Source organism: Arvicanthis niloticus, chromosome 9 (genome assembly GCF_011762505.2).
Source record: "Arvicanthis niloticus isolate mArvNil1 chromosome 9, mArvNil1.pat.X, whole genome shotgun sequence".
Classification (NCBI taxonomy): Eukaryota; Metazoa; Chordata; class Mammalia; order Rodentia; family Muridae; genus Arvicanthis; species Arvicanthis niloticus.
The window spans coordinates 24,796,278-24,808,603 of NC_047666.1; the positions used below are offsets into that span (position 1 = coordinate 24,796,278).

The window sequence follows — 12,326 nt, forward strand, 5'->3', positions numbered from 1 at the left end:
AGACACTAGGAACTGCTCATCAGAAAGGACAACCTTCCTCTCAGCTGATCGCAACACACACTGTGACCAAAAGCACCAAGAAAATCAGGTTCAAGAGAAGTAGATAAGACAACAGACAGCCCAAAGCCCACAGTGTCCAGGCTGGGGAGCTGGCTCTGGAGTCCTGAAGGTCTGCTACTACTGCATAGGACCTGCATGTGGTTCTCAGGACCCAGGTCAATTCCCCAACTCCAGTTCCAAATCCTCCTCCTCGGGGCTCCAAGGGCACCCAGACAGCACACGAAAAGGTACTATATGTAACTTGAAAGAGTGATAAAAATTATTTGATATAATCTTATTTTTATAACATTTGAACGTCATAAAAGGCATCAGGCATCAATTCCCTGGAAGTGAAACTACAGGTGGTTATAGTGAGAGTTTGGGTTTCTTAAAAAACCCAGTTATGTTTGTGCATCTGGATGTTGGCACTGCAAGAGAGAGAGAGCCCAACAGATTGATTGTGTCACAGAGCTGCTTTCTAACTGGTACTGTGTATGTATTCCCAGATGGTCAAGAAAAAGCATGGAATCAGTCTATCAAGGCCTTTCTAAAGGCCACATGTTCTGCTTCTAAAGGCCACAAGTCTCTAGTGCTTGTGAGGCCACAAACCTTACTACTGTTGTGTTGGGGTTGAAGTTTGAAGAGGGAGTTGGCAGGACACAGACACACACACCACACATCTAGACATGATCAGCTTAGCTCTGCCAGCCTGAGGAGAGTGCTCCAGGGTCAGCTGACAGACAGGAGACAAAGTGAAAGTCAGGAGAGTCTCATAAAGATGAGCCCAGGGTAATGATAAAATTTATGAGAGTGGAGGCAGGAGGATCAGCAGTTGAAGTCATCCTTGGCTACACAGTGATGGAGAGGCCAGTCTGTGCTCCAGGAGACCCTGTCTCATGAACCCAAAAAGCAGAAAGCAAAAGATAAAAGAGGAGAAAGGACTGCTTTTGTTTTCTGCATGCTCTTTGTTCGTTCTAAACGCTTCAAAAATTACTGGTCTCTGTGAGACACAGGCAAAGACACAAGTGAGTGTGACCTCAGTGACTGAGGCGTGAGGGCTGTGGTCAGCCCTTTCCATGCACTTGAGGGTAAGCTGCTGTCACCTCCCACCAGAGGTCATCAGTTCTACACATTAAAGGGACCTCACAGGACCCACCCAGAACCAGCCACATGACAGATACCAAAGGCACTGGACTGCAGTTTAGCAGAGGTTAGGGAGGACATGCTCTCTTAATGAGATGTTCATTGTCACCTGGAGGCGGCACCTGTCTCCACGCTCCACACTAAGCACTGGCTCGCAAGTCTAAGAAGCTAAACCATCACACAATGAAAGGGAGACACAGGTGCTGTCCAGCCATGGGCACCAAAGCCCTACCTGCCAGTTCTCTAATCAGATATTTGATGTTTGAAAGTCACAGAGCACAGACCAGCCTTCCTCAGCAACAACTTGGGAAACAGGAAGGCACTTGAAAGGGGCTGAGTTGCTGGACCATGAAGGTTCTGCTCCCCGCTGCCTCTCCTCTAAAGGATGAAAAGATTGGGATTGGAGGAAGGAGTTTTATTCAAGCCTGACTTGGATATTTGGGTAGACTCTCCTTGTCAGTAAAAAAGTCACCCCTTCTTGTTTTTCCAAAAGAACAGGTGTTTGGAAGGGGGTTCTCTGGAGTGCTGGGGAGACCATTCCAGCACTAGGCAGGTTTTATTCCTGGACATGTTCTTTGAGCACTTTCGCCATCAGAACTCAAGAGCACAGGCTTGATTCTTTGCTTCAACATCATTATTGCTCCCACCTCCTGTGCCTGATAACACACTAGCTCTAGTGACACGTTCACCTCCTTAGACAGAAGATACCACATGGGATGACAGCTGCAGACAGAGGGACCCAAGTAGGTTCAGAGACACAGTATACTGTGTTCTCCTATCAAAAGTGCAAATCTGGCTCTCTTTAGACTTAACTTATCCCATCTTTGGGTCTTTTCAGCTGCCCACTTCCATAGCTAGCATCAGAAAATGATACCGCATTGCCTTTGGCCCTTGCATGGAGTCATGACAAACTGCCAAGAAGATCCTAAGGTAACCGACTAGGAGGAGGCTTTCTGCTAAAGCCCAGAGACACATTGGTGCCCTTCCTTAAGAGACCATCCGGTATGGCCTGTCAGTCCTTGAACAGGACGACTTGATGTGACTTGGCCTGTACTTGAAAGGTCAGAGTCTGAACAAAAAAGGGAAACATGGAGGGACTTGGAAGGGGTGTGCAAGAGGCAGTGTGATCAGGCGAGTGTGGTCGAAGTTCTTCATGTACATGCATATAAATGTCACTGTGAGATTGCTCACATTGTGCAGTTAATGTAAACTAATGTTCCAATTTAATGAAAGCAATAAAGCCATGTAAAATAGGTCATTTTAAAACTGAGCAAAAAAAAAAAAAATCTAACTAACAATGAAAATAAAAGTTTCCCCAATCATACTTCAAACCAAGAAAGGACAGGAAGATAGAGTTCGTTTAAGTCCAGAAAACAAAAACATCTCTAAGACAACTGAAACACAGGAATGTAGAGGGAAACTCACTATGTTGAGATTCAACAATTCACGAAGATCTCAGTGCAGTGGCTCACCAGCCTGGAAGTCCAAATGTTCTCCAGCCAACAGCTCTGCACTGTGAGGACAGGCAGCCTCAGGCAGAGCTGGAAATGGGCAGGTCAATGACCTCACAGTGCTGAGGTCATTTCAAAGTACTTTTTTAATAAGCCGTAGTATTTTCAAAGGATAGTGTGCAATGTGAGTTGCCCAGCGAAAAACTGTCAATAGAAACGAGCAAAGAAGACATTATGGGCAGCCCGGTTTGCAGAATGCTCACCCAGCATGCGCAGCAGCTCGGATTTGATGGACAGCGACAGGTAAACCAAGGGCGGCTGTGAGTTGTGGAGGCACAAAGCTCGGGGTTTCAAGGGCACCTTCTGCACGTCCACAAGTTCAGTGATAACCAGGGAGGTAGGAAATGGGAGACAGAAAAGAGGAAGAGAAAGAGTCAGAGACAGAGACAAGGAGACAGAGGAACTTGTCTTAACGCAGGGAGTGACGAAGCAAGCCAATAATTATAATCCCTGCCACACAGGAAGCTGTGCCAGTCTACTTCAAAGTTGTTTGATTTTTTTTTTTAATTTTGATTTTGATTTCATGTGCACTGGCGTTTTGTCTGTATAGGGGTGTGAGGTCCTCTGAAACTGGAGCTGCAGAAAGTTTTGAGCTGCCATTTAGGTGCTAGAAATTGAACCCTAGTTCTTTGGAATAACAGCCAGTGAATGCTCTTAACCACTAAGCCATCTCTCCAGCCCAGACTGCCTCAAATGTAAGCCCAGCATAGGCTACATAGTACCAGGCCACGCCAAGCAAAGATACACATGAAAGATCCCATCTCAAAACAATAAAAGTCCTGCCCCTAGAGGTATTGTAGGTGTGGCTGCTATGTCATATGTACATCATGGGGTGGCAGAGAGGAGAGAAGCTGTCTATGCTAAGCGTGTTGACCTATGAATATCTGAATGGTTAGTAGCCTAACATCATCCCCGCCCTGCAAAAAAAGCTAGCCTGGGAAGACCACCACTCTGGTGCCTGTCAGGCCTGGACAGGTTCCCAGGATGGAAAGCAAGCCAGAGACTGGAAGAACTCCACCAAGCAGGACTGAGCCCAAGACAGATAGACACTCAGGTGGACCTGTAAAGGAGTGAACCTGAAATGACCACAACTCTTGTGCCATGGGGCTGGGACACGGAGCTAGTCTGAGGTGTATATCAGTCCAGCAGCCAGGCCTGGGGGAGACACACAATACTCAAGATGACCCCTGCCAGCCACCATAATTTGTGAACAGAGCAGAGCACTTATGAGATTACCTGAAATGACCCCAGACATTCACTAAGTAAGTGGTAGAGAAGTGGAAAAGAAAGAGAAACAGAAGGATGTGGGCAGGACCGCGAGAGGCAGGCCCAGCCTGATCTGAGTAGCTGGTACTGTTACCTGGAATCATGGTGGGGTCCTGTGCTGACACTGGGGGCCACATCTGGGTCCAAGGCCCTGCAGTAGCAGGGATCTGCCACTACCAAAGGGCAGGTGGATGTCCCTGGTCTGGCCAGCTATTGGGGACATGTTGATGTCTGAGGGCTGTGCAGAACTAGCCCCACCCTTCAACTAGGCATTGTGGGAGAGCTGGCCCTAGAGGCCTGAGAACAGGAAAACTGAGCCTGCCCAGAGCCAGCCACAGTACTCAGGGACCCAAACATTGCAGGAGTTGGGGGTTAGTTGTCCCTAGGGTGCTAGCATGGTAGATCTGGTCCTACCACTATTGTCCTTGTGGTAGTGTGGATGTGAGGATAGGAAAGCTAGCCCTGCTTCTTCTCTGTTATACAGCAGTGACAGCTACCCTGGTCCCTAGTCACCTAAAGCAGGCAGGAGAGCTTCTCTGGGCTCATGAGAGCAAGAGAGCTGCCCTTGTCCCCAACCCCAATCCTACCTCCTGCAGCAGTCTGAAGAGTAGGCCCTACAACCTAGCCTGGGCATCACAATATAACTGGCCCTGGATGTTAGGGTTACAGATGATCTGGGTCTGATTCTTGTATGCTGGGCACTGGCACATAAAAGGCAGACACACCCACCCTCCTCCCTCATCATCTGTGGCATATGAGAAAGTTGTCTCCAGAATTATCAATGGGAGAACTGGCTACAACACTCAGGAGGGCAGTCCTGCACCTCACATAGACAGCAGGGCAGAGCTGGCATTCGTGGGAGTTGAGGATAAGCTGATCCCAAGGGCATGAGCACATGAGAGCCTTGAGGCTGACAGTCTCTTATACCTTTCAGGCCCTAATCCAGAGCTTTCAATTGGTCCACCCCAACATCTACCGCATCAGTGAACTTCTGTAGTGGCATTAAGGGGCTAGTTCTACAGATCTGAAACTACAGGGTCTCCGTGACTCAGGGCAGGAGCAGCCTATCCGAGAGGAGTCCCAGTGAGGATCCACACTGATAGACCAGCAGCAGCCAGAGGCTTCAGACAGGACATGAGTCATTGCCATGAACACTTACAAGCAAAGTAGTACGGACAAAAGGGATGAAAGTGGAATGCCCTGTGAGACACAGCAGCTTCCACAACAGTCCTTTTCTCTGTTGCAGGGGAAGGCTGCAAGGGTGGAGAGCAGGTATGGGGGTGGGGGAGGTGGGTGGGACTGGGGGGTCTATGGTATGAATGAAGTTCACAAGGAACCAATAAACCTTTTTAAATTAAAAAACCCAACAACAACATAACAACCAAATGACTGGTTTTTTTGTTTTGTTTTGTTTTGTTTTGTTTTGTTTTGTTTTGTGTTTGGTTTGGTTTGGTTTGGTTTGGTTTTCTTTTTCGAGACAGGGTTTCTCTGTGTAGCCCTGGCTGTCCTGGAACTAACTCTGTAGACCAGGCTGGCCTCGAACTCAGAAATCCACCTGCCTCTGCCTCCCAAGTGCTGGGATTAAAGGCGTGTGCCACCACTGCCCAGCCAAATGACTGTTTAACAATATAAATTTTATTTCCAATATTAAAGAAATATGTCATGATTAAGGGGTGGGAGAGTTTAATGTTAGAACTGATCAGATGGCCTTCTTTTCTCCCCAGTGCAGGGCCATCTGCCTTTGCTTCTGAGAGGTGCCTGGTCCCTGCTGCATGGAAGTGAGACATCCAGGTGACCCACAGTGCTAACAAAGCTGGGATCACATTGGCAGCCCACCAACTGGAACCTCCTCAGTAGTACTAAGATTCCCCAGAGCTTGGCCTGCTGGGCTGTCAATCATCCACATCCATGGAAGAACTCTCAGGTGTTCTCAGCGTTATCGCCATGTCTGATTCTCCTAAGTCTTCTCCACCAGGATGCTCCTGCAGAAAGGAGGTCAGGCCTTCCAAAGGCTGCCTGGGGCTTAAATCAACTGTGGACTTCTTCATCACTGTTTTTAGGGTGCATGCAGGTGCACTCTCACATGATATGTTTAACTTGTGTTCTTCTCCATGTGTGTCCTTGTGTACATGCACGTGCATGCTCAACTTTATGTGTACACAGTGTGTGTGTGTACACGTGTACTTCAGTCTCAAATGTCAATTCATAGGTGCTGAACACCTTGACTTTTGGACACAGGGTTTTGCAAGGGCATTAAGGTTGAAATGCACCTGTCTAGCTGGATGGTGGTGGCACAGGACTTTAATCAGGAGGAAGAAAAAGAGGAGGAGGGGCATCTTGGTGAGTTCTGGGCTAGCCTCGTCTACAGAGCAAGTTCTTGGATAGTCAGGGCTCAATATAGAAACACAGTCTCCAAAACCCATGAAAAAGAGTGAAGTGTATCTGTCTCCATCTCAAAGTGCTAGGTGACAAGCTTCAGCCAGCATGCTGGCTCTTCTCCTTGCACTCTGGGGAATAAACTCAGATCTCACATTGGAAGCAGACCTGTATGCACAGAAAGAGTCATCATCCCAGCCTTCTTGTGCTTCAAAAAATCTCCCAGGCTGCAGATGTCACACTCTTGACTTGCAGCCCAGTCAACTCTCATTAGGGACCTGAGGGCCAGGGACAGCAGTGAGGCTATGCAGCTTCTTCCGGGGACATTTCCCTGGGCAGCCCAAGAATGAAAGGTATTTTGTTCCTTATTAAGGCAGGCATAGAAAAAGAAAGAACAAAATCATGTTAGGTAGGTGTACCAGTGCAAGCTCCCCCTGCCCATTGTTGGTATGAGTTGAATGAAGCAGGGACCTCACCCCCCACCCCCCAGCAAACCACGTGCACTGATAGGGTACTGCTACAGAGCCACCACAAGGGGGCAGAATGACATCAGTAACTGACTATTCCAGGACCAAAAAATTGGGACTTAAGAGTGGTCCCTTCTGATAGTTGGCTTCCCTGTCTGCCTGACTAAGAAGAGACAGGTCCTGGCATTTGAACTTTCTGAAACAAAGAGGGGCTAGCCGCTAGTCAGCCTGTCTGTAACTCCGATGGACTCTAGCTCACCTCATACTACAAATGGACCAAAGCAATCTCTGTGTCTCACTCCTTATCCTCCTCGGACATCTCCCGAGTGCTGGGAATTTTTCTTTACCATTTGAGATTATAAAGTAGTTTCTGGGGTGCATGACACAAGTTACAGAATAAGGTTGCTGTCCACAGGTCCCAAGGAACCCAGTGTTTTCACTGAAGATGGGTCTTGTTCCTGAGATTGTTGTGATTCTCAGCCTTTCTCTTCCCCTGTGTGCTCTTCATTTTCTGGTTCCGTCTGCCTAGCACCTCCTGGGGGAGCTGCTGCGCTCTTCCAGAGAAGGCTTCTGTTGATCAGAGTGCAACAGGCAAGGACTTCATTCAAGGCTGTCATTGGTCGCTAACTGGTCTGTCCTGAATGGATGAAGACAACCAGCCCTGGAGGAGGAAGCTGATCCTGGAACAGGGTGGAAATTCCGAACACGCCTCTCAGAAAGCTAGCCATGGCTGAGCTTTTGGGAGTGGCGCGCAAGGGAAACCCGGAAGCCCTGGGAAGGGGAATGGGATTTGCTGCCGAACCACGCCTCCCTGGCTATTGGTCACTTTTTTCACCCTAACACAAGTGGATGCTGCCCCGAACTTTCGCTGCCCAAAGCCAAAGATAGGCTCCGCCCATGCCAGTTAAGTAGCTGCCCATGAGGCTGAGGTCCAGGCATGGAGGGAGACGGGCTGGGCTGCGCTGTGTGCGTACTGACCGGGGCCTCCCGGGGCTTCGGTCGCGCCTTGGCCCCGCAGTTGGCCCGGTTGCTGTCGCCCCGTTCCGTGCTGCTCCTAAGCGCGCGCAGTGACTCGGCGCTGCGGCAACTGAAGGAGGAGCTGGGCGCACAGCAGCCGGATGTGCGAGTGGAGCTGGCAGCCGCCGATCTGGGCACGGAGGCCAGCGTGCAGCATTTGCTGAGCGCGGTGCGCGAGCTCCCTAGACCCGAGGGGCTGCTGCATAGGCAAGACAGACTCCCGACCTTTGGGTAGGTGGAGGGCAAGTCCCCAAAAGTCCAAAAAGAAAGGATGTACCAGTGTCACTGAAGGGTGACGATTCCACCTGGCAGGTGTGTAAATCAGAACTTTTTGAACAAATCCCTCTGCTTTTCTAAAGAGCATTCAGGTGTATTCTTAGCTTGCATTAGTGATGCCTGCAGAGCTGGGGCAGAGGGATAGCAAATGGCTATGGGGAGGAACTGTGAAAGGCTGAGGGAGAAGAACACCATAGCTGTGTCATTTCCATGGTCCTTTTTTTTTTTTTTTTTTTTTTTTTTTTTGTTTTGTTTTTTTTTTGCCGTTCTTGGGGATGTTTCCAAAGGCTTCCTAAACCTGAATGACCTAGCTGAGGTGAATAACTACTGGACTCTGAACCTGACGTCCATGCTCTGCTTGACCTCCAGCACCTTGAATGCTTTCCCGGATAGCCCTGGCCTGAGCAAGACTGTGGTTAACATCTCATCTCTGTGTGCCCTGAAGCCCTTCAAGGGCTGGGGTCTCTACTGTGCAGGGAAGGCTGCCCGAGAAATGTTATGCCAGGTCCTGGCTGTTGAGGAACCCAGTGTGAGGGTGCTGAGCTATGCCCCACGTAGGTGGGTGGTCCTGACACTGCTGTCTCCAGACCTAGCTGGTACCTTTCTGGGGGCTGGGTCTGTATTCTCAATAAAGAATCTAAAACTGTTGCTCCCCCCCCCCCCCACTGGTAGTGACTCCTAACTTTGCAAGAAAAATACAGACTCCCAAGAAGTTGGAGCAGTCAGGGGCAGAGGTATTCAGCCTTTGGAGTTGTCTGATTAGCAAGTGGGAGGAACATCCATACATATAAAAATGAATTAAGACTGAAGCTAAAAAACAAAATATCTTTATATATTTAGCTGTCTGATTTTGTCCCTCAAGGGACACATACTATTCCTCCATGTATGCCCAGCACCCAGTAAAGCTGTATGGAAATCATTCAGTGGACACATTGAATGTTCAAAGACAAGCAAAGAGATGTTGTTGAGTGGTGAGCATCTCAGGCTGAGCTGTGCTGTCACACTGAATAGAGTGGAGAAAGGGCACTCACATGAATAAGATAGGCCCTGTTCTTAGGGAGATTTAAGCATATGAGATCTTCTGAGACCTTGTCTTGTCCCACCAGCCTATTCATATGCCACCGTGCCTTTCTTCTAAACCTGTGATTTCTGTGCTTAGAAGGATAGCAATGTGTGACAGACTCGGTGAGAAACTAAGGGGTGCCATTCAATTGTCTGTACCTCTTTGGACTAGGACAGGATCCTGGAGACAAGGAAGCAAAATGGTGTCCTGTCTAATGCTGAAGTGAGACAGGACCAGGATCCAAGCTTGCTCCTAACTTCTCCATCTACACTGCATCTCCTCAGATTATCTGGCACCAGCCCTACACACAAACATCCATGATATTTCTTGTTCCAATACCCAGCTCACCTGCTCTGAGCTCAGCCTAGGCTCTTCAGACAGCAGTGGTCACATGTAAGCCACAGGCAGGAGGGGTGCCAGTTCCAGAGGGCCCCAGAGCTAAGTTAGCTCTCTGGAGGCTGCTCCAGTTTTCATGAAGGAACTGAAAAGCTCCCCCAGACACTGAAGACAAAGAGGGGCCGGCCTAGTTCTTATTCAGTCTCTGGAAGAATGTTCTAACGGCTTTCCAAAGATAGAAATGTCTGTTTGGAAAGATAGCAAGCCTCTGCCCAATGGTCTTCAAGGACATGAAACTGGGCATGGTAGAACACTTGAGAGGTGTGAGCAGAAGTTCAAAATCAGCCCTGGCTACACAGCAGGTTAGAAGCCATCATGTAGTCACAAGAGGGTGTCTCGGAACACAAGAGAGAACAAAGGGATCAGGCTAGAGGACATTCAAATGTTAGCAGTCTTCCTCTTCCAGTCCCTGTGTTCCATGAATTTCTGCCCCTACAACACCGTTCAATTTTGGGAGGCTTCACAATTCCATTACCAGGCTGGAGACATTTTCCAGAAACGCAAGACAAAGTGACAAAGCTTGTTAGAAAGTGACAGGTCTTTGTGTGGAGGAGAGTTTTGCCTAAAATGTGTTATCACATGCATGCAGTACCTGCAGTGGCCAGAAGGGGAGAACTATATCCTGTTTAACTGGAGTCACAAATAGTTGTCAGTTGCCATGTTGGTGCTGGGACTCAAACCCCAGTTCTCTGCTAGAACAGCAGATGCTCTTAGCAGGGAGCCACCATCTATCTCTCCAATCCCCTACACTCAGCTTTTTACTGGGGATTTGAACTCGGATCCTCATGCTTTACAGCAAGCACTATAGCAACTGAGTGCCCCATCCAGGGGTTTTGAGAAGCTTTGTAGGCCCAGCAAAATGCCTCCAGATGAATTTATCAGAAGGCTAAGAGGAGGGTCTTGAAATAAGGAGAAAAGCAAGGTTGTGTCGTGTACCTGCTCGTCAGGGTTTGAAGATGAAGGTCTCACCTGGCCCCTGGTTTGCTGTGGGCGGAGTGAGGAGCCAGCAGGGTTACTTCTGTGTTCATTTAATGGGAAAGTCAGGAAGAGGTGTTACCTGGACAAGAGAGGGTGAGCTGGATTTTATACCATGCTTCATAGATTTCAGCTTTGAACCCAGTGTTCAGTCATACCGTGGTATGGCCGTCCTCACCTGCCATCCAAGCACTGGGGGACTAAGGGAAGAGGATCCCGAAGTTCAAGAATACACCGAGAGGACATAACAGAACACAAGAAAAAAGTTTACCAGGCCACACAGTAGAGCCTTGGCCAGACCTGACTCAGCTCTAGTCTCCACACAGCAGGGACCTACAACCTCTTCCCATCCTGTGCTTTCCACCCACCAGGTCCCCTGGACACAGACAAGCAGCAGTTGGCTCGGGAAACCTCCGTGGACCCAGAGTTAAGGAGCAGCCTGCAGAAGTTGAAGTCGGAGGGGAAGCTGGTGGATTGTGGGGCCTCAGCCCAGAAACTGCTGAGCTTGCTGCAAAAGGACACCTTCCAATCTGGAGCCCACATGGACTTCTATGACAGTTAAGCCCATGTCCTGTCACAGGGCCCCCTCAACCTTCCCTAACACACATATAAGCCCTCCTACCCAACCAGCGGGGAGGGGCAGGCACTGCCAGTCATTGGAAGATTTCTGCAGAGGCTTGGGAGAGGGCTGATGTGTACTGGAGTTCTCTGTCCCCAGGAAGAGAACTTTAGATCTGGGAAGAGCAGGGGAAGCAGAATCACTGGACAGATGAGGTTGAGTCTCTTGTCTGTGGTCAGTCTGTGGCTGAGGAGGACGGGTGCTGATGCAGAGCGAGGACTGAGGGCATCCTGTGTGGATGCTCCTTGAGCTTCTGGTCTTTGTGATACTGCCTTCATCCTGTGGTATTCACTGCTCCTTCCTTGACTCTCGTCCAAATACATAGTTAATGAGGCATATGGAGTATGGGTTGTCTTTCATGAATGCCTGCTATCCCTTTATAGAGGGCCTAGGAGGGACCCCCTGGTTCATTATATGGTGGGTCCTGAGAACTTTACTGCTCATATTTCCCAGAGTGAAGGCCGAGAGCTGTCTGCCTTCTTTCATTGAGGTCCACACAGTGGTAAGCGCAGGTTCAAAGTCATCCAGATGGAGTTCCCGCACACCCACGCCCTTCTCACACTTCTGTCCACACTGACACACCTTTGCTGGCATTCCTTGAGGACCCCAGAGCCAGTCCATGAGTATCAAGGCTCAGGGCCCAGCACACAGCAGAGTGCGCTGAGCAGTGAGTGCTTTGAGATCCACTTCTACACCTTGCTCACTTGGCAGTGCTGTGAATAGGTCCCAGATCCCGTGACAAGCCCTGAAACTGTCCTTGTGGCCCTTGGCCTGCTGTGGTACAGACAGGTCTAACAGGCATTTGGGAAGGAAGACCCAGGATCCATGAAGGAAGTGCTGAGGGATCTGGTTCTTGTGCAGTCGACCATCATGGATTGGGAACTCCACCATGGGACTGGTCTGCAGCCAGCCTCTTGGGACACCTTTGACAAAGACCATACAGTTTCCAGCCATCAAAAATAAACAAACAACAAAATGACAGCCCTGCATCTGCATCTGCTTGTTAAAAGGACCCGCTGACCCTCCTTGTGCCCAGCAGAGGGCGCACTGGGTCTGTGCAGTGTGGAAAGGTGGGGCTTGTCATTTCTTCACAATTGTCCAGATCCTACAGGATTCCCCATGGTGGAAGGGGTTAGGTGACTTCCATTGCCTTTTTCAGTCCAGTCCTCACCCTCTCG

At 49.3% G+C, this 12,326-nt stretch overlaps 1 protein-coding gene and 1 non-coding gene across 2 annotated transcripts; both read left to right on the forward strand.

The window, feature by feature from the left end:
* The first annotated feature begins 3,471 nt into the window (after positions 1-3,471).
* On the forward strand, positions 3,472-3,601 carry LOC117715852 (small nucleolar RNA SNORA17). The gene has a single exon (XR_004607655.1). It is a non-coding gene; the product is annotated as a small nucleolar RNA SNORA17 (small nucleolar RNA).
* A 4,107-nt stretch (positions 3,602-7,708) lies between these two features.
* On the forward strand, positions 7,709-11,484 carry LOC117715315 (sepiapterin reductase-like). The gene is made up of 2 exons (XM_076940005.1): positions 7,709-8,050; positions 10,901-11,484. The coding sequence occupies exons 1-2, from the start codon at positions 7,740-7,742 to the stop codon at positions 11,082-11,084; spliced, it is 495 nt and encodes a 164-aa protein (XP_076796120.1). The 5' UTR covers positions 7,709-7,739; the 3' UTR covers positions 11,085-11,484.
* The last annotated feature ends 842 nt before the right edge of the window (positions 11,485-12,326 follow it).